The 21,269-nt window shown below is 40.5% G+C and overlaps 1 protein-coding gene across 3 annotated transcripts; it reads left to right on the forward strand.

Annotated features, from left to right (window-relative positions):
- Positions 1 to 3,824: 3,824 nt before the first annotated feature.
- Positions 3,825 to 20,957, forward strand: LOC125884879 (protein-tyrosine kinase 2-beta-like). 3 transcript variants are annotated; one of them, XM_049570140.1, is made up of 30 exons: positions 3,825 to 4,040; positions 4,157 to 4,510; positions 5,773 to 5,951; positions 6,068 to 6,155; positions 6,283 to 6,362; positions 6,468 to 6,530; positions 6,863 to 6,917; positions 7,069 to 7,209; positions 7,301 to 7,372; positions 7,584 to 7,685; positions 7,985 to 8,102; positions 8,426 to 8,465; positions 8,692 to 8,717; positions 8,878 to 8,925; positions 9,733 to 9,827; positions 9,923 to 10,004; positions 12,902 to 13,002; positions 13,173 to 13,288; positions 13,404 to 13,504; positions 13,690 to 13,779; positions 13,990 to 14,194; positions 14,859 to 14,961; positions 15,304 to 15,351; positions 15,908 to 16,033; positions 16,321 to 16,353; positions 16,574 to 16,598; positions 16,948 to 16,988; positions 17,143 to 17,277; positions 17,795 to 17,875; positions 20,567 to 20,957. In XM_049570140.1, the coding sequence occupies exons 2-30, from the start codon at positions 4,307 to 4,309 to the stop codon at positions 20,807 to 20,809; spliced, it is 2,841 nt and encodes a 946-aa protein (XP_049426097.1). In that variant the 5' UTR covers positions 3,825 to 4,040; positions 4,157 to 4,306; the 3' UTR covers positions 20,810 to 20,957. The 3 variants fall into 3 exon arrangements, with proteins under 3 accessions (XP_049426097.1, XP_049426096.1, XP_049426095.1); XM_049570139.1 differs by lacking the exon at positions 17,795 to 17,875 and adding an exon at positions 20,226 to 20,306; XM_049570138.1 differs by lacking the exon at positions 20,567 to 20,957 and adding an exon at positions 18,136 to 18,526.
- The last annotated feature ends 312 nt before the right edge of the window (positions 20,958 to 21,269 follow it).

A 21,269-nucleotide genomic window follows, 5' to 3' on the forward strand; every position in this document is an offset into this window, starting at 1 on the left:
GAGGCTACCTGGATACAAAGTGGGTATGGGTCTGAAATGGGCATCTTATCCGTAGCCCACTTGGGTAAACCCACCCATGTGGGCAATTGGCATGGGGCCAATATGGAACACATGGACAGGGCCCAATTTTCAGCCCATTTACTACCCACATGGGCCCCACATACAAATGTAAGCTGAGTAGTTGCTGTCAAGTTATGCATGTCCAGGAGGGTACAGTAAATATCTACTACTACTTTTTAACATTTGTATTTATCTATTTGTATTTATTTTGTCTAATATACACTGTCGCGCTTCACAGACAAAGTTCCTGACGGAAAAATGAAGTTCTTTGAATTAAGCTGAATTGAACTGAACACTATTTAGTTACAGAAGAAGGCTTAAATAAGGAAATTTAATATGTACTATTATCATACCATCTACAAAATTATTGCAAAATAAATTATATATTATTCATGGCGCCATACTGTATTCCTTTATATATGTATTTTGTCGGTCACTGAGTTTTAAGTGATGTAAATCTGTTCTGTTTTTAAGTTTACTTTTACTTTTTACTTTTGTTTTGAGTTTACTTTTTTAAAATGACAGAGGGAAAACCCACCGAATTTTAATGGGAAATAATAAGGAAAATGTGTGTGATACGTATCATTTCAGAAATGCAGCACTTTAATTTTTGATGTCAGTCATTTTTGCACTTTTACTTTGAAGACAACCCCATCTAACTTCCGCTTCATCCATTGCTGTCACTGATGAGTTTGACGCAGCGCAGCACAGGACCGTCCCATTGATGACTAACAGCTTAATTAAACCACACTGCGAAGACGGCCGACCGGCCTCATCTGATAAAGTCAGAGATTAAAATAGATGATTAAATTCCCATATGGCTGTAAATGAAATGTACCAGTGTTTCCCTTTCCGGCAGGCTACTCTGTTTTTCCAGAGATATGCTGGACAGATGAACTCAAAAATGAATGATGTATCCGATGTATCCACACGGTGATGTAACACTCAAAATACTGTCGTCACATTTAGTCTCAGTATTGTTTACAATTAAGTCTTAAATTGTACAACTGCTGCGATTTGATGGAAGAAGCCAATTAATTAAAATATTCTTAATTAAATCAAGCGTCTACTCGATAACAGAATAATGAAGAGTGCCTCATTATTGTTGAGAACATGTCAGCCGTGGGTCTAATTTGTGTTAATGCACTGATTTATTCAACGAACCGTAACTTGCGTGTTAAGTCGATTTCTTCCAATGACTGCAGGGGGGTGACATTATTAATTCATTGACTCAAAGCCTTTTATCAAGCGTGTCAAAATGGACTGTGGCGCCCTCTGTCGGACAGTTTAGGTTTCACTTCACATTAGGTTGTCAATGAATTAATAACCTTATGTCAGTGACATATCCTGCAACATTTTACTCAAGCAAAGACACTGGACACTCTTAAAGGATTACTCCCTGCCAGAAAACATGTCGTCATAAGAAAATATAGTGAATAAAAAGTGCAATGATGTATGAAAATGCATTACTTTTGGACACAAACTCCCTATAAACCATGGATTATTGAAATTATGTAGTGATATTTAAGAGAGGTCTATCAGCTCCATGCAAAACTTTATTTTTTATTTTACTTTATTTTCTCTGACAAGAAACAAAGATAAAGAGAAGAAAATTTGCCCTTGAAATTAGGCAAATGTAACCCCAAAACAAGATTATAAAGTAGCAGAACACTGCTTTTAATTGAGTTCAGGAACTGTAACTAACACAGCAACTAATTTAATAGTTCTAATGCAAAAATTTTGTTAGTAATTCTCATCATGCACCATGCTCTTTGGGCTTTCTGCACCCCCTTTGTCTTCACCCTGTCAAATTAATGCTTTATAAGTACAGTTTCAGCTCGGGCTGGGTTCATGGCAAAATAGGTTGGGTCTTGAGTGTGAAAAATATAATGCACTTCGCATAACAGGATGTCACACTAAGTACTGATACGTGGAACAGTGTCACTTGAAAGTGTAAAGACTGTCAGTAACAGGAATGAAGACGTACTTCATGATATCTGTCTCTCCTCTCTATAACTGTCTGATACAAGAATACATTTGCACTGATTAAACATTCAGACAGGTGAGTTCCCATCTATGTGTCTGCATTATCCTACAAATACTATCACCATGAAAGTAAGACAGTAAGTAGTATCAAACTGATTCAAAAGAAGAAACAAACTGCTTTCTGAAAATAACAAAGGCTGCACTTTTCCTGACATTTGTTTCTGTTGTGACACACGGTCATATTCTTTCTGCATCTGTGACCCAAATCTCACTCACACGCTTAAAGAGAGGCGCCTGTCTCTGCCTCAGAGTCAGCCAAGGCAGAAAAAAACCACTGAGGCTGAATCTGAAAGAACAGAAAGAATTTTCCACCAACAGCCTCATGGTCACCACACTGTATGCCTCACTGCATGTGAACAGCTTCAGTCAGGCTGCAGCTTTGCATAGATGCTTTTCATCTTTTATCTAATAATAGAATAATGTTCAAAATAACAAGCATTTGATTAGACCCCCAAATGACTCTAAAATAATATTTACCATGGCTGTTTAGGTTAAACCCACCCCCCAGTAACAGTAGTTAAATGTTTTTTATTTTTATTTTTGAAGTGGGGTTGTATGAGGTACCTACAGTATCATCAGCAGCTTGCCCCAACTTTGGAGAAGCAGACAGGAGTACTGCCATAGAAGCTCAGCAATGTATGGGGGCAGTAGCAAAACCCATTTTAGCCACTTAAAAAAGTCCCACCTGGAATAATCAGTATCAGTTCAAGTGTATGCTATATTTAGAATATTTTCACCACTTTACTTAGCCATCAGACGGCCCACTGACAAAGTTGTTATATTGCTCTCTTCAAAGCCACCAGACTCCATTGACAAAAATGAGTAATTTTGCCTCACTGAACACAGGAGCTGCTGGTCTACCACTGCCTGGATTGGTAGTTTGTTTGTGTTATTGGGTGACTTTGGTGTCAAAATCACACAGTAACACCAAAAAGGAGGCAGCAGTGGACCAGCAGCTCCTGTGTTCAGCGAGGTTAAATTACCGTTTTTGTCAGTGGAGTCTGGTGGCTTTGAAGAGAGCATAGGTAAGTTTCACTTTCAGTTTAGTTCCCTGTCAAAAAGGGGTGAGGTAAAGCAGTGGAAATATTCTAAATATAGCGCACTCTTAAACTGATACTGATATTTTTAGGTGGCAAAAAATATGTTTTGCTTCTGCCCCCATCCACAGCTGTACATTGCTTAGCTTCAGTGGTGGTATTCTTGTCTGCCTCTCCAAATCCAGGGTGCATTGACCATCATCTACCTCATAAAACCCTACTTCAAAAAAATCAATCCAATAGTCGTGGAAACTTTTTACTCAAAACCCAAAATGTCAGCCTCAGGGTGGCACTAGAGAAAAAGTAAGAGGATTGGCAAAATGAGTTGGAGTCACCCTCTGAGGACCATGAATGTCTGAACCACATGTACATGGCATAGTGTGGTTACAAACTTCTAAATGATCAACACATTGTGCTTGTTTTACTTGAAATAGTTGATAAGGATATTGTACAAAATATGTCCCTTCAGGCCCAGATCCCCAGTATTTACCTGTACTGTGCTTTAGCTCATCAAAACTTTTAGCTCAGTAAGTGAGTGCACTGTAGGCTGTGCCTCTTTTGCTCAGTTAGGGGTGGGTTGTGGTTTGGTGCTGGACTGTGCCATTGCATGTGAGACATGGGGTGACATGGCGGTTTCATCAGTCCTGTCAGTTTTTCTGTTTGCTGCTCTTCAACTTCCTTATTTGCCCGTGAGCACCGTTTCCTCTTTCGCTTACCGCGATTCTTCACCAGGCACAGCTTCGGAGAAGTCTGCTTTGCTAATCTGACAAAAAAGACCAAATCTACACTTTAAAAAGTAACATGAATACAGTTAGTTGCTGGCACTGGCTTGTATTCACTTCTTGGGACTGATAATATAAATTTCTGGTGGTGAGCCGTGGAGCTTGTGCAAGACTGGTGAGTACAGAGAGATCACAGCAGAAGCTGAACCATTTACTGAGGCATGAATGTTCTTCAAATCCAACTGCATGATCATATAATAATTGTTGTATCCATCTCCTGTCTGTCTCCAGCTTCAATGCATCTCCTCGTGTGTGTTTAATGAGACCGTATGAGAGTGACGGAAGAGAGTGACATATTGGTGAGCCAGCAATGTATGTCTATAAGCAGTAGCATACACGCTGTGTGTGTCTGGGTGTGTATGTGTTGAGTGTGTGTGTGTGATGTCGGGTGACACCAGCACCCTGTCCTGGAGGAGCGTGTCTCCCACCAGCCAGTCAGATTCCTCGGATCTGTCTCCCTCGGCAACTGTCACCAGGGACGGCATCTTCCCGGTGAAGATCATCAAAGTGTGTTTCCTTAGCAACAGCTCCAACCTGGGCAAGAACTTCAAACTGGTCCGTTGCGAGGAGGGATGGACTGTCAAGGTATATTACACTGTACTCTGCTGTACTTCACGTGCTATTCTGTTGTTACTTGGCTGTACTTTTTACTTTCCTGTTTGTCCTGTTTGTACATGTGTGTGTATTTCGGGCCTGTGTGTACACAACATCAGAGTAAAAAAAATAGAATTTCCGCATGCAGTCTTCTTCCTCTCCTTGTGGACCACTGTACCCTACTGTACGATAACATATCCTCTCCTTAACTGCACTATGCTACAGGCTGTTGTAGGCTACTTTACTGCACTTTGATGTCTTTACTTTGCTTGAATCCATTATACCATACTCTAATGATAATGATATGGAGCTCTGACTGCAAAGGCTCTGTCACCTTTGTGAATTAATCTAGACCTCAGAACAACAAGAAAAGATGCATCTGAGCATCTCAGGGTGCGAGAAGGAGAATAGGGCAATAAAAGATTTGTTATGTAAGTTTGAGCAAGGCCTCTAAGGGCTTTTTAAGTAATCAGTAAAATCTTAAAATCAATTCTAAAACCAACAGGTAACCAGTGTAGGGAAGCCAGGATTGGTGTGATGTGGTCATGTTTTTTGAGTACAGTTTTGGGTGAGCTGACTGGTTATGAATGCATGAATTCCAGATGTTTGTTGGAAAGGAGTGATCTGATCCCAGAGATATTTCTGAGATGGTGGAAGCTGGATTGAACTACTGAATTTACATGTTTGTTTAAACTGAAGGTTTGAGTTATCCACTTGTGAATGTCACAAAGGCAATTTATCAGATAGTTATTTGTTGGATCACAGCTTAAATAGACATGAGTATCATCTGCGTAGAAATGGAAACTTATATGTCTGCATATAAGATGGCCAAGAGGGAACACACTTACTCAGCTGCTCTTTGTTGTACTCTAATGTGTTGTAATGTACTTTACTGCGCTCTTCTATACTGTACTCTATAATCTGTCTGTGCTCTACTTGTCTTTCTTCAACTGCATTTTCTGTATTTCCTTGTACTTGTCTGTATCTAGCTGTACTCTTTAACACACTTTTGTTTATCTTTACATTACGAAGCAGTATTCTGCTGACTTGCTTGCACCAAACTCCAAGACAAGAAAACAAGGAAGTGAAATCTGCAGGTTAAAGAAGATAAGACTAGCACAGTCATTGTTAAGAAAATGATTTGTAGACAAGGCTAACTGTGAGTTCTTTCGTGTTAACTATAAATAAAATGTTTGCTCACATTCACATTCTGAAACATCTCAGAGACATTACTGTAATGACTTCTATCCCAGGATGTTGTTAAAGTGGTGTTGTCCAGTGGCTGTGTGGGTCCAGACATAAAATACACCTTATGCTACGGCCTTCTACTCAAACACCTCAAGTCCTCGGTGATACACTGGCTGCACCCAGACCTGACTGTGTCTGAACTCACCCAGCGCTACGAGCAGCAGCACCTAGAAGCTGAGTGGAGGTCAGTACTTCAGTCTTCGTTGCATGCATTGTCTTACTTCAAGAAAGTGAGGTAAAAATCTACATGTGTGTAGAGAAATGACTTGGCAAAGCTTACTGTGATGTTTATTTGTCCAGATACGACCTGAGGATCAGATACATCCCATCAGACTTCTTGGAGAAATTTAAAGATGACAGAACCACAATGCTGTACTTTTACCAGCAGGTCAGTAATACCACTGCAACTCATTTTGAGATTATAGTAGTGAGGTCATTTAACTCTTTATTTCTAGATTAGGTTCAATTTTTTACATGGCTGTTGTCCATGGAGGTGTGTGTGTGCTTATCCCCAGGTACGAAGTGACTACATGCAGCAGTATGCCTCAAAAGTCAGCGATGGGATGGCTCTACAGCTTGGTTGTCTGGAAATTAGGTGCGTGTGTTCCAGATCTAAGAGAGAAGATTAGAGATAGTTTAATATCCTTAATGAAAAATCAAACGCTGATTGTGTCACTGTATTCATGTATCATGTTTGCAGGAGATTCTACAAAGACATGAATCCAAATGGACTGGAGAAAAAGTCCAACTTTGAGCTATTAGAGTAAGTCATGTGTGACTGTTGTGTATGAGCAATTTGTCTTTTAAATCAGGACTTTTGCGCCTTGGTGGCAGATATATTTGAGGTGTGGTTACATTTCCTGGCAGCAGGAAGGCTCCTGGTTTGTGTGTCTTTGAGTAGTAGTTTCGATTCTGTTCGTTTCGAGATAACAGAGCTTGTTTTCTCATGATAACGGCTTTCTTTATGTAGATTCTCTAGAAAACACAAGTACGATTTCTTGAAATATTGCAAGCACAGCCATTCTCAGCTTCCATATGTGTGCTATTAAAGAGGTGCATTTGTTTTTTGATGGTGGTCTGCCTTTCCTCCTTTAGGAAGGACGTAGGGCTGGACCTGTTCTTTCCCAGAGAGCTGATTGACAGCATGAAGGTAGAGCGCTGAAACAACTCCTATACAGTCATTAGTCTTGTTTTAGTGTCACTTTTATCTGCTTAAACCTGCTGGTATTATGTTCAAGTTACAAAATACAGTAAAACCAAACATTTTAATTTGATAAATGCTGTGTGTCTGTGTTTGTCAGCCCAAACAGTTACGTCGACTCATCCAGCAGACGTTCCAGGGCTACTCCACTCTGAAGCAGGACCAGTGCATGGCCCGGTTCTTCACCACTCTGGCTCAATGCCACAGCTACACACAGGAGAGCTTCGCCTGCCAGCTAGTGGTGAGACAGTTTACAGGTTATTTTCTGTCATACTTCAAGCTGAATGTTGTGTTTTCTTTAAGTGTTTGTGCGTGTATGTCCTGTTTAACAGCACGGTTGGAGTCTAACAATAGACCTGGTCATTGGCCCTGACGGCATCAGTCAGCAAATAGAAAACTCCACGGTGAGCTCACACTCTCTTTGTCTGGATGAAGGATGTGCTAAATGATAAGAGGATGCATACAGTTACAAGACACTACAGATTTTAGCATGCTGATTACAGCACTTGCAACATAGGAAAACAAGAATATAACAATGAGCCTTATTTGCAGAGGCAGATCTATCACAGTGTGTATCTATATATATTGGAATAAACGTATTTGTCTCTTTTGCAGCCTGTCTGTTTGGCCACATTCTCTCAGGTGCGCAGTATCTCCTGCTCTGCTGAGAGTGACGGTCGGGCTCTGCTCACTGTAAACATAGAGGGAGCCAAACAGGTAATCTTGATAAAGGAATAGTTTTTTTAGGAATCCATTTGTTTAATCCGTACAAAAACTAAAGTGACAAGTTTTGGTTTTAAGAGGAGATAAATGCTGGAACTGTTTCTTGTAAGTGCTGTGACTTCCTGGAGACTTGCAGGAGATATTTTGACCGGTCAGACAAGTTGTTTCCAACCTTTTTCACACATGCTAAATGTGGCCTGGCCTCTGAACAGCAGCTCTATAAGAGTCAGTTGTGGTTTAAATGCAAAGCAAGTTGGAGACAGACTGACTATCTTGTATCTTCAACCCTCCAGCCGCTGTCAGTGAACACCTCCTCTCTGGCTATGGCGGAAAACATGGCCGACCTGATCGACGGCTACTGTCGGCTGGAAGGCAGCTCTGAGAGGTCGCTCATTACCCGGCCCAGCAAAGGTACACTTGAGCGAAAATGTTGTGACACACCAACCTGCACCATTTCTATTATTGCACAACCTGGGATACTTTTGTACTTTTGGCTTTAAGTGTCTATGAATCATGATGACATTACTCACTAAATTCACATAATTTCAGGTGCATTTGCTTTTTTTCTCAGTTAAAATAAAGGGTTTCCATATAACGATTAAGCTAATGTCCAATGTCCAAAGGTACCGAAGTACGACCAGTTATAAAAACCCTTAAATGTTCCTTTAATTTTCTAAACCTCAGAGATAAATCATGTTGGACAAACCCCTAAACCAATGATCTGATTCTTTCAGGTAGAGACGCAAGACAGAAACTACCTGACATCCCAAAACCGTGAGTGTGTAATGAATCATATTGGAAAGTCATGTGGCGGAGGCATACACTGTGTGGGGTTTCATTTTCTCACCTTCCTCCTCCTTTGCAGTCAAATTTTCATTTTCTTGTCTGTGTGCTGGACAGAAATGTCACAGATATTTAAGCACAGGCTGATTTGTAGTTGATACTGACTGCTTGCTTCAAAGAAGACACTTAAAACAAAATGTCTCCCTTTCTCTTTCAGCATTGTTTCCAGTGGTCCAAGCAAAGGTTTGAGCGAATCTAATGACTGATTTGGACTTCTGTAATTTACATCATGCAACAATCATTTCTATTTTTTTTCTGAGGTTTCTTCTGATCTCCTGTGACTGTATACTGAATTACAAATGCAAAGTAAACAGCTTTAATTTCAACGTGTTTCACTCTGAAGGTTCGGACATTTATGCTGAGATTCCAGAGGGCACAGCAGACACTGGTGGTGAGTCATGTTACACTCACAATTAACCTTCACATCAACTAGCAAGATGTTGCTATGAAGCCCTTAAACAAGGCAATCAGTGAAGAAATGTCAGTGTCTATGTCATTTACTTACCTTAAGTGCGAGTTAACAGTGTAGATTGTTTTGGTGTGAGTTGCCGAGTCTTGAAGATGTCAGCCACAGAGATGTCTGCCTTCTCTCCAATATAATGGAACTAAATGGCATTCGGCTTGTGGTGTTTAAAGCACGTTTCATGTCGGACCTTTTTTCTCTGAACTGAACTCCACCTACCAATCATGTCACCGGGCAGAGGGAAGCGTGCATCTACTCACGGACGAACACTCGCATTCGTGACAGTCTGAGATATGAGCATTATTGGAGTCCTCCTTGGCTGAGCTGGAACTTTAGCTAGCTCAGTGGTGCTTGGCAAGCTAGCAGTAGATGCACCCTTCTTTCTGCGTGGTGTTCTAGTTGAATGTACTTCAGTAGAAAGAAAATAGTTCCTACATGAAACTGCTCACAACAAGGTCTGTGGATTATCTTGAGTAACCGGGTCATGATTTCAGGAAAGAGACATTGCTGTTGAGTTTTTCAAATGTATTTTATTGGCACTTTAAGCACCACAAGCTGAGTGCCATCTAGCTACATTTTATTTAAGAGGAGGCAGACATCTCTATGGCCGATATCTCCAACACTCTGCAACTCACACCAAAACAATCTAGATTGATAAATAGCACTACAGGTAAGAGGAAAAATATATACTTTTGATTTGGGGGTGAACTGTCCCTTTAATGTTTGCGTGTTTAGAGAAGTACAGGATCTCCAGAGATGACGTTGTCGTGGGTCGAATCCTGGGTGAGGGATTCTTCGGAGAGGTTCACGATGGAGTTTATAAAAGCCCCGTGAGTTCATCTATGGTCCAAACATTACTCTAAAGGATCAGATAAAATATTTGAATCATGTGATGAAAGCATGGCACTAATGTGTGTGTTTGTAGACTGGAGAGAGGATCAATGTGGCCATCAAAACCTGTAAGGACTGTTCGGCTGAGGTGAAGGAAAAGTTTCTCAGTGAGGCTGGTGAGTACAGTATGTTGTATGTCAGCCCCCAGGGTTTGTGTGGAGATTTGTGATGCAACTGGAAAATCTGGCAGATGTAAATAACAGGAAGTGTAAAACTCTTCCTTAACTACATAAAAATAAAAATCACTTTTGGTTGTTACTTTTTTCTTACATAAAAATATGACTGATTTTGGTTTTAATCACAGTGAACACATGGCAGCGGTGAGCAATTTAAAGGTATAATGTGATGACAGGAGTAGACGTACATGAGCTTGGAACATTTGAGGGTTTTACGTGTTTCATCAGTCAGAATATTGCTGTAGTCGACTTCCTGTTGCCTGGTCGTGGTTTTGTGAAACACTCAGACTGGGGGCTGTGGTATCCTCCAGCTGAGACAAGAGACCTTATCTGATTTTTTTTTTTTCCAGACAAAGTGCAGGTTTAGAAAAAATAACAATCTACATTTGCTGACAATGTTGTGGACATAAATAGTACTCCATAGGTTGCTCACAATAATATGTGTCTTTCTTTCACTCGCTCCTAAAACAAATGCATGCTTTTGCCAGATCAAAATCTTTGCAACATGATGCAGTTGCTCATGAAAACACTACTGCTTTTGTCCACAGTATGACGTCAAAATCAACACAAAATGAAACTTTCTTGTGGTTGCTGTAAGAAAGGTCATAGGATTTATTGGGAAGTTGTACTCACAAATGTTTTGAAATTTCTTGAGCACAAATTGGAAACTCTGATCTGATGGTGCCACAAAAACATTTTCACGAATCCCAAAAAATCTGCTTTAAAGTAAGATGTGTATCTTTTGCTGAGCAGCGGAAACTCTAGCCTGAAATGACAATTATAAGATATTGTTACATGATTAAGGCACAGGATGTGTTGTTACATAGTCTTGCCTTTTACTGAAACAAGTTTTAACCCCAACTTTGACAGACTATCATCTTGTGAAGTTGTTATGTTGAATTTGCCGGTAAACAAATACCAATTTCCATATAAAGCGGTCACAGAACAACACCAGTATTCATTCAGAATCCTGTTCATGACCACCTGATGACTGTGAATCAGTAGTCAGTCTCCTTTTAGCTTTGTTTTGGTCTCCACCAACTCCTTACGGGAAATGTCTGGTCCTTTTAGCTCCTACTGTAAATGCTCCACAGCTAGTTTTCTGCTGTTTGGTTCTGAACAGATAGCATTCAGCAGGCATTTTAACTGAAACCAGATGCCATTGCTTTTGGTTAATAAAAGTACAAATGAGAAGGTGTGAAATATTTCTTGTCAAGAGGAAGATAAGTTATCCCTCCCCCAAGCTCTACCACACAAACACAGTGGTAAAAGCTGTGATAAAGGTTTTCCTGTCAACTAAAACTGAAAGCTTGTGGTGTCCCGCTGTACCTACGTCATCAGGACCCAGCTGGTCAGAGGCAATCTGATTGTATTCCAGCTATCAGACAGGATCAAATCCTGAAAATGGGTTGTTCAAAAGAAAAGAAAAGGGGTCTGAAATTGGATTAGATCATGGAACCTAGTCTTGGCTTTGCTCAGGATCAAACCTTCAGTATGTGTCGATCAAAACTTTAGTAGTGTTGGGTTACCTTTGATCCAAAAAATCAGGATTATCCTGATCCCAGCAGAAGGGTAGATTCAAGGTGGATTCCAGGAACAAAATATAATAAGAAACCTTCAAATTGGTCTAATATATACATCTAATGATATTTTGCACTTGATTTATTAACAGTTACTGTGATTACGTGAATAAAGTAGACATTGAGCTAACTATTGAGCATTTCTATACAGTAAAGTCAAAAAAAGGATATGGTCCCCATAAAAGAATCCCCCAAATAGCTGTCAAAATCAAACAAAAAGTATTGAAAAGGTATGATCTCAAAGATCAGGTTTCATTTTCTATGGCAGCACCTATGGCAGCAAGTGCTAATTGCAGTGTGTTCGTTGGCAGGCTGCCTTCATTTTGATGTGTAGTCCCATTTAGGGTCCTGGCTATCCAGATTTGGTAACCCTGAAAGGTCTGTATCTGGATCAGGGTGATTCAGTCCAATGTTGCTTTGAAAAACCAGCACAAAAGTAAGATGGATCAGCTGATCTTGGCCCGGGATAAATGTTGGCATTGTACATTTCTGCAAATCATGAACACGTAACATTTGTACACTATTATGTACCAGATATGTTGAAACTTTGGAGGCAGGGTGCTGGCCAGCTAGAAAAACCAAAACCCACAAAGAAGCAACACTGGATAAGAGTATACTTGGCATTACCAAACACAGAGGGACTTATCTGGCAGAGCAGTGGAGTGAAGACCAGGTATATGTAGGCAGGTTGATGAGCTGAGTAGAAACAGGTGTGCCTCGTCAGCTGCAGTGGAAAGAGCCAGCCACGCCCCTGCCACACACAAGCCTGGCAGGAACAGAAACAGCAAGGCAAGGGGGAAGGGAGAGTACACAAAAATCCACCCAAAAACCAAAACTAAAAGAGAATCATCACAGTTTTGGCATAAAATACCCGGTACTGATGACACAGTCAGGCTGGAAATGTTGAGAGCGACTCGCTCCAAAGTTGTCAAAATCCAGTGCTTGGGCAGTTAGTTGCAGTGTCAGACACAGACGAAAAAAAACGTCAATATGTGACAAAGCCAGAGTGAGAAACGTACAAATGTAATGTATCCGTGGTTTGCAGTAATGTACAATACCAACATTCTTCTGGCGGCTGGGCTGCCCGGTGTCCTCGTGGATAAGAGACATACCATCTACAGTAATGGTTGTTTCTCTTGCCAAAGACCTTTGTTGCATTTCATTCCCCTCTCTGCCCCCAACACGTTTCCTCTGAAACACCATTTTTATTGATATAGTAAGATATTTTATTGATCCCAGTTGCTCTGTCTGTTGCAGGCTTGATGAAAAATCTGGATCATCCCCACATTGTGCGACTGATCGGAGTCATTGAGGTCGATCCTGTCTGGATCGTCATGGAGCTCTATGAGCATGGAGAGGTGTGTGTTTGCGTGTGTGCGAATGGCTGATTTGTACATTATTGTTGAAATTGTACAACTGTAAAGCTGAACTTGCAGCTCATCTGCTGAGTTCAGGTTTCACCAAAAGGTGAGACGCATATGAATACAAACTATATTGTATGAAGTGGGTGTGTTTGTTTCGCTGACAGCTGGGGAGCTATCTCCTGGAGGAGAAGTACATCCTGACCACGGCAACTTTAATCCTGTATTGTTTACAAATCTGCAAAGCCTTGGCTTACCTGGAGGGACTCAATATGGTGCACAGGTAATAGACTCATCAGAGAAAACCTAAAAACAGACACTCTGCTATTTTTAATGCCTGTGTATTTCATGATAGATAATAGTCTGGTCTGGTTTCTGTTCCTCTTCTTGTGCTGCAGAGATATAGCGGTGAGAAACATCTTGGTGGCTTCTCCTGAATGCGTCAAGCTTGGTGACTTTGGTCTGTCTCGCTATGTTGACGAACAAGAGTATTACAAAGGTTAACACACACACATGCACTTACACACAGAAGTCTGAGGTCCACATTTTAGAGAAGCACAATGTCGCAGAAACGCACTTCAGTGTTTACACTTACTACACTTACTCTTCTTGCCTCTTTAAAGTACAGACACATGTCCAATCTGTATCTGTGTTTCTTATCACATATGTCCCCTCTGTGTGCAGCCTCAGTCAGTCGATTACCGATCAAATGGATGGCACCAGAGTCCATCAACTTCAGACGCTTCACCACAGCTAGCGATGTCTGGATGTTTGGTGAGAAACACACTCGTCTGCATGCACATATCTGAACATAAATATCAACTTATACTCAACCAGAGGAAGAAATGTGTGTGCAATATAAAGCTATTCATGATGTCATACATGCTTTAAATTTGTGAAACATGTCTGATTTTCACTGAGACTGAGTCAGGCAGGGTCAAGTGACAGTTGTTATTTTAGCTGGTTGTGTGTGTGTTCACCCAGGTGTGTGTGTATGGGAGATCTTCTCCATGGCCCAGCAGCCATTCTTCTGGCTGGAGAACGGGCAGGTGATCAACCAGCTGGAGTCTGGAGTTCGACTCCCTAAACCGCAGCAATGCCCGCCCCCGGTCTACTCCTTGCTCACCCGCTGCTGGTCCTACGAGCCGCACGGCCGGCCCACCTTCAGCCAGCTCGTCTGCTCCCTCAGGTACACATAGTGGTGGAAGAAGTATTCAGATCTTTAAAAGAAGTAAAAGCAGCAGTCTGTTATGAGTGAAAGTCCTGTATTACATTTAATATATTTTATTTTTAATATTTTTTTTAAATATATATATATATATATTATATTATATTTTTTGAATTTTATTTAACAATACATAATAGTATGGAAGGAGAAAAAGTGTTTCTGCCTGTTAATACAATTTAGTAGTAAGTTTTTTAATCATAGCTCTCACATAAGAACATAGCACTAGCAAAGCTCAAATCTTTTTGTTACATTTATGAATTACTCTTTGTCAGAATCAGCAGAGGGAGGTGCACAGAAAATGCAGTTGCAGCATGTTGTGTGCAGCATATTGCATCACCTAACGTTATTGTCACGTGGGGTAAACATGCGCAGCAAGAATATATTCATTCCAATCAGAGAAAAACAATGGGGTTAAGCATTTACATGGTTATGAGGGGCTAACAACCTACCAAAAATATGTTTTTATTGGTTAGAAATCATGTCAGTTAATACAGAAGTTTACCTTTAACAACATGTATGAAATCAAGATATAATTGCATTAACTGTAAATGTTATTTTTGCTCACACATTTGAAACGAGGACACCAGCACACACACTAACTGAAGTCTGTTTGTGTGTTTGATAGTGACATCCACAGGATGGAGTTGGAGCAGGGGTCAAGGCAAGACAGACGGCGCTCCACCGCATTGACATTTAACCCAAACCTCACCACAGAGCCTCCACCCAAGGTACGTCTAGATACCTGCCACGAGTGTACTGCAGTACTGCTGGTCGCAAGAGGTTTGATGGCCTAGTTAGCTAGCAAGCAGTTCCTTCAGCCCTCGTATTTGATGTATGATTTTTATGTTTTGGTATGTTGCAATTTTAAAATGCCTGTTATTTTTTTAACGCGGATACGAGAGACAACCAAACCACTTTTTTTGGCAGTAAATGTGGATCTCTGATTAATAATATAATGATAAAATAGTAGCTAAGAGCTGTAGACTCCAATACGACCAGTACAGGCTGTGTTTTTCACCCAATATCCCTCTATTAAATGACTTAAATTCCTCTTTTTCTCTCTCTTATAGCCATCCAGAGTACAAGGCAACACCCTTCCTCGAATCACAAACATACAGGTGTCCACATACACACACACTTAGGCTAATATGCTACAAAGACACACACTGAGCTTCATATCTGACCAAATTTAGGTTTAACTGAACTGTGTCAGCCCCCGCTGGGACTTCTTCTTCCATTACAGAGAGGAAACACACTGTAGTATTGAAAATTATGCAGTGAAAGTCTGGCACGCATTGGTTCTGTGTCAACATATTATACATACAATGTCTGAACCTCCCAAATGACATCAAAAAAAGGGAAGGAAGTTTGTTGTTGAGTCATGTTCTGCAAAGCCAGCCGCAGCTCAACTTATAAGGCCAGTGTAAAGTCTGGATGATTAAGCAATAACATGGAAATAAACTGACTAAACTTTTTCAGTTCATACCCTAGAGAAAAAAAAGTCTATTTTGATATGTAAAATAATTGATCACAAATCAAGTAAAAAAGCTACAGAAATCACACAAAGACAAAGAAGTCCAAATAGATCATACGAACTGCCAAGTTATATCGTCACAACTGTACCAAAGTGAAAATACTGACATTTAAAGGCTGTGTGTGTGTGTGTGTGTGTAGGGAAAAAACAGAGATACCCGGCCAGTGTGGGAGAAAGAGAAAGAGCAAGTGGAGGACACTTTACAAAGACAAAGAAGAGAGATGCTGATGGATAAACAGTGGCTGGAGCAAGAGGAGAGACAACTGGTGAGGGATCACACAGACACAGACACACAGACACACACACACACACACACACACACACACAGATATCTTACCCTTGCACTGCTCAGCAAAGAATGCGCAGGGAGTAGTTTGTGGCCTCGGCAGTGTGATGAAATGACGGGAGTGATGCGTCTTGAAAGCGGAAGATCTTTGGCAAGCGCATGACACGTGAAGAAGAGAAATGATCGCTTCATCTACATTACGCAATCACAGCCATTGATCTTTGCTGCATTCACTGACATCTGCTTCTGTTTCTGTATTTTCTGTAGGATCTGGGTGTGCGAGTGGATACACACCTCAAGGTACAGTGATGTTGCTCTTGTGCTAATTTGAGACGGATATTAAAGCTGCATTAAGCACTTTTTGACCACTAGAGGGCAGAGACACACCTTATACTGCTACAAGTTAAACACAAGAGTTAAAGATGTAGTTTGGTCCACCAGCTCTGACGTGACCTGATGTTTGAAACTCAAACTTATTAAAGTGATAAAGTCACATTCTCTTTTCTTGTTTCTCTTGCAGCCACCCAAAAAAAGCCCAGAAAATGGTGAGTCCAGATTAAGAAACCTCATTTCAGCTGAGCTCTTTGTGAATCAAGCTTTTCTTTCTCTTCTTTCTCGCTCACAATGTTTTATCTGCAAAGGACCCTTTGATATCTGATATCAGACTTTTACAAGCAGAATTACGGAGCATAAATGGTCCCAAAATAATAATTACAGCATGAACAGTACGTTCAAAGACAAAAAGAAAGACTGTGAACAAGATATTTAAGATTAAAGAATACATTTTTTAGAACATATATTGTGGATAGAATATTGACACTCACACTCAAAGTCTTCTGCTATGTCAAACATAAGTGCTGAAAATGTGTGAGTCAACAAAATTCTGTCTGTCAGGTCCTCCAGAGAAGCCACCAATGCCTCCCACAATCACACAGGTAAAATATTCTTTGGTTTTGTTATGTCATTATGAAAAGAATCATTAAAGCTGCAACAATGACGAGAAAAGTTCAACTGGTTTGCACATTTTTTTGTACTGAAATTGAGCTGTGTGTTAAATTTGGTCATTAAAAAGTAAGTCTTGTGTTGTAGCCTCGGCCCACAGCTGAGCTGGACCGATCAGGTGACCAGGTTTACCTTGGCGTCATGGCGATGGTGAAACAGGTGGTCCGGCTGAAGAATGATGTCAACACACTGCCAGCCTCTGAGTATCCCAACGCTGTCAAAGTAGGTTGTTTGAGGAAGTTTCTGGTGCTAGACAAAAGGTCACGGACTAGGGTTGGGTACTGTTCACATTTAAACCCATAGTGGCACCAGTTACAGTACCTGGAATTCAGTTGTGGTACCCAAGTATACCCTTTTCAGTTCCTTACTTTCTCTGCTCTTTGATACTGAAATTTGGCACTGATAGATTTAATGTGAATTGGTACTTGGTAGTACTGATGTAATTTGGTTGGTGCCCTTAAAAGTATCAAGTTTGGTACCTAAACATCTAATCATGGAGTGGCCAAAAAACTGAAAAGAGCTCATGCTCTGGGGCGTTTATATCTATTTACTAAATGTAATTGCAACCTGATCATTACATTTTTATTTGTCTTGTGTAAAGGTCAAATTTTTGTACATGTCTGTAGGTCTTAAACAAATACCCCAGTAAACTGAGAAATGGTAATCCCTTCCTTCTCCATCTCCTGCCCTCCTTCACTCTATCCTCCCTACTCTCTCCTGTTGTCTCATCCACCCTCAGACGGTTGGTATCACTCTCCGTAGCCTGATCCAAAGTGTTGACGAGATCCTGCCCTCTCTGCACAGCTCCATTACAACAGAGGTAGGCCTCACTTCTCTCTCTTTGCATGAGCTATTGTCTGTCTTCTTTATTTGTGACAGTGGACATAAATGCAGTCAATAGATATACTGTGGTTACTTAATTGGATATGGTACCTGCTAGTTCAAAGTTAAATGCTAAAATTTTCAAATCCAGTATCCTGCTCAGCTGAAGTTACTTACCAAAAAGAATTTCTTAATAACCTGGATAAACTGAACTTAAACCACACTGCTTAATGTGATCCTCGCTCCTCTCTGCCTCAGATCGAGGGCACTAAGAAATTGCTAAACAAGGATTTAGGGGAGTTGATCAACAAGATGCGACTGGCCCAGCAGAACTCCGTAACGTCGCTGAAGGAGGAATGTCAGCGGCAGATGCTGGCGGCCGCCCACACCCTGGCACTGGATTCCAAAAACCTGTTGGACGCTGTGGACCAGGCTCGAGTCAGGGCCAACCTGGCCAAGCCCAAACCTGCCTCACAAGAAGCAGAGGATCCTGGGGAATAAAATCCCCTGTTGATCAAATGGACTTTAAAAAAAGGACATGAAATTTGGGTCGAATTATAAGCGGATGAGTTACTGTTTTCATGCCAATGACAAGATGTGATAATATATTTGTTTTTTCTCCTAAAAAATAAAATCATGTTAACTTGAAGGGGACCTATTATGCTTTTCCTTATTTTCTGTGAAATATATATAATGTTACAATATCGAATGTTTATATTAAACATGGCCAAAGTTTCAAAGAATGAGGTAAATGAGCTTTCTCAATACGTTTTTTTTTTTTTTTTTTTTTTAGAAAATTTGGCTACAAGCTGATGTCAAATCGTGACAGATTTCTTTTTGGTCATCTGCTCCAGGCATGCTATTGCGAGCGTGTAAATCACATACACTGCTACATGTGAATGCCAGGGAAATGTAATAGTTTTTGCAGATGCTGTTAATTTTCCCTGATTTCAGATCACATTCCCGCTGGAGCATGTCCGGTTTGTGGATATAGAAGCTTTAATTGGTGATTTTTGGAGAGTGCTGCTGTACTCCATTCCCCCAGCTGTAAGTACACCGCTACATGTAGCTACATGCTAACGTCAGGGAAACATGTAATCTTGGTTCCTAATGTTCTTAATTTCTCCCTGATATTGGATTATATTTCTGCCGTAACATGTCCAGTTGTGAAGATTTTGGTTTACAAGATTTTATTGGTGATTTTTCACAGTGAAAAGTGCCGCTATTCTCAATTACAGTCGTTCTCCGGCTTCAAAGACAGTGCAGAGCCACCGAGATATGGAAGACCCAGAAACGTGGACCAGTCAGAGCAGACTGGGCTTGGTCAGGAGGAGGCCCTAAAAAGGAGTGTTTCAGACAGGGGGTGAATACAGGTGTTCCAGTACAGACAATATGGGGGAAAAAAGAGCTTTTTGGACATTAAAGCATATAAAGACAAACCTAAAAGTGAGCATAATAGGTCCCCTTTGTAATGAGCACGCCTTGAAGCTGAACAAATCAAACTACCACATTGTATCAAAGCAATAAAGTTTATATATATTTTCCTTTTTTTAAAAAAAAATCTGTTTACTATTAAAGACATTCTGCACTTTTGTGTTCTTTTGTGTCGTAAGACAAGAAATACTTTGAACAGGTCATGACTGCTTTTTCTGCACACAGTACGATTTAATTGTAGGTGAGACTTCTGTTCTTGCACCTTCAATAATGAGCTTGAACATAAGAGAAAACATTTCCAGTAGCTACACGAACATGATGTGAGTGCTGGGAATGATGTGCCCACAGTTGCATCAATACCATGATCATGTTCTGGCAAAATCTGAGCTGAAGGTAGGTTTAAAAGTTGTGTTGATATCAGGGTGAGTCTGTTCATATGTATAAGGTGGGAGTCTCTCAGATGTATACATTTTTATAGTGGTACCAGTTACAGTACCTGGAATTCAGTTGTGGTACCCAAGTATACCCTTTTCAGTTCCTTACTTTCTCTGCTCTTTGATACTGAAATTTGGCACTGATAGATTTAACGTGAATTGGTACTTGGTAGTACCGATGTAATTTGGTTGGTGCCCTTAAAAGTACCAAGTTTGGTACCTAAACATCTAATCATGGAGTGGCCAAAAAACTGAAAAGAGCTTATGCTCTGGGGCGTTTATATCTATTTACTAAATGTAATTGCAACCTGATCATTACATTTTTATTTGTCTTGTGTAAAGGTCAAATTTTTGTACATGTCTGTAGGTCTTAAACAAATACCCCAGTAAACTGAGAAATGGTAATCTCTTCCTTCTCCATCTCCTGCCCTCCTTCACTCTATCCTCCCTACTCTCTCCTGTTGTCTCATCCACCCTCAGACGGTTGGTATCACTCTCCGTAGCCTGATCCAAAGTGTTGACGAGATCCTGCCCTCTCTGCACAGCTCCATTACAACAGAGGTAGGCCTCACTTCTCTCTCTTTGCATGAGCTATTGTCTGTCTTCTTTATTTGTGACAGTGGACATAAATGCAGTCAATAGATATACTGTGGTTACTTAATTGGATATGGTACCTGCTAGTTCAAAGTTAAATGCTGAAATTTTCAAATCCAGTATCCTGCTCAGCTGAAGTTACTTACCAAAAAGAATTTCTTAATAACCTGGATAAACTGAACTTAAACCACACTGCTTAATGTGATCCTCGCTCCTCTCTGCCTCAGATCGAGGGCACTAAGAAATTGCTAAACAAGGATTTAGGGGAGTTGATCAACAAGATGCGACTGGCCCAGCAGAACTCCGTAACGTCGCTGAAGGAGGAATGTCAGCGGCAGATGCTGGCGGCCGCCCACACCCTGGCACTGGATTCCAAAAACCTGTTGGACGCTGTGGACCAGGCTCGAGTCAGGGCCAACCTGGCCAAGCCCAAACCTGCCTCACAAGAAGCAGAGGATCCTGGGGAATAAAATCCCCTGTTGATCAAATGGACTTTAAAAAAAGGACATGAAATTTGGGTCGAATTATAAGCGGATGAGTTACTGTTTTCATGCCAATGACAAGATGTGATAATATATTTGTTTTTTCTCCTAAAAAATAAAATCATGTTAACTTGAAGTGGACCTATTATGCTTTTCCTTATTTTCTGTGAAATATATATAATGTTACAATATCGAATGTTTATATTAAACATGGCCAAAGTTTCAAAGAATGAGGTAAATGAGCTTTCTCAATACGTTTTTTTTTTTTTTTTTTTTTAGAAAATTTGGCTACAAGCTGATGTCAAATCATGACAGATTTCTTTTTGGTCATCTGCTCCAGGCATGCTATTGCGAGCGTTTAAATCACATACACTGCTACATGTGAATGCCAGGGAAATGTAATAGTTTTTGCAGATGCTGTTAATTTTCCCTGATTTCAGATCACATT

This window comes from Epinephelus fuscoguttatus, linkage group LG24 (assembly GCF_011397635.1).
Source record: "Epinephelus fuscoguttatus linkage group LG24, E.fuscoguttatus.final_Chr_v1".
Classification (NCBI taxonomy): domain Eukaryota; kingdom Metazoa; phylum Chordata; class Actinopteri; order Perciformes; family Serranidae; genus Epinephelus; species Epinephelus fuscoguttatus.

Coding starts and splice junctions, on each gene's coding strand:
- LOC125884879 (XM_049570140.1), top strand. CDS start 4,307: ATGTCGGGTGACACCAGCACCCTGTCCTGGAGGAGCGTGTCTCCCACC. Junction 14,195..14,858: donor CAGCTCGTCTGCTCCCTCAG/GTACACATAGTG, acceptor TGTGTTTGATAG/TGACATCCACAGGATGGAGT. Junction 16,034..16,320: donor AGCAAGAGGAGAGACAACTG/GTGAGGGATCAC, acceptor TATTTTCTGTAG/GATCTGGGTGTGCGAGTGGA.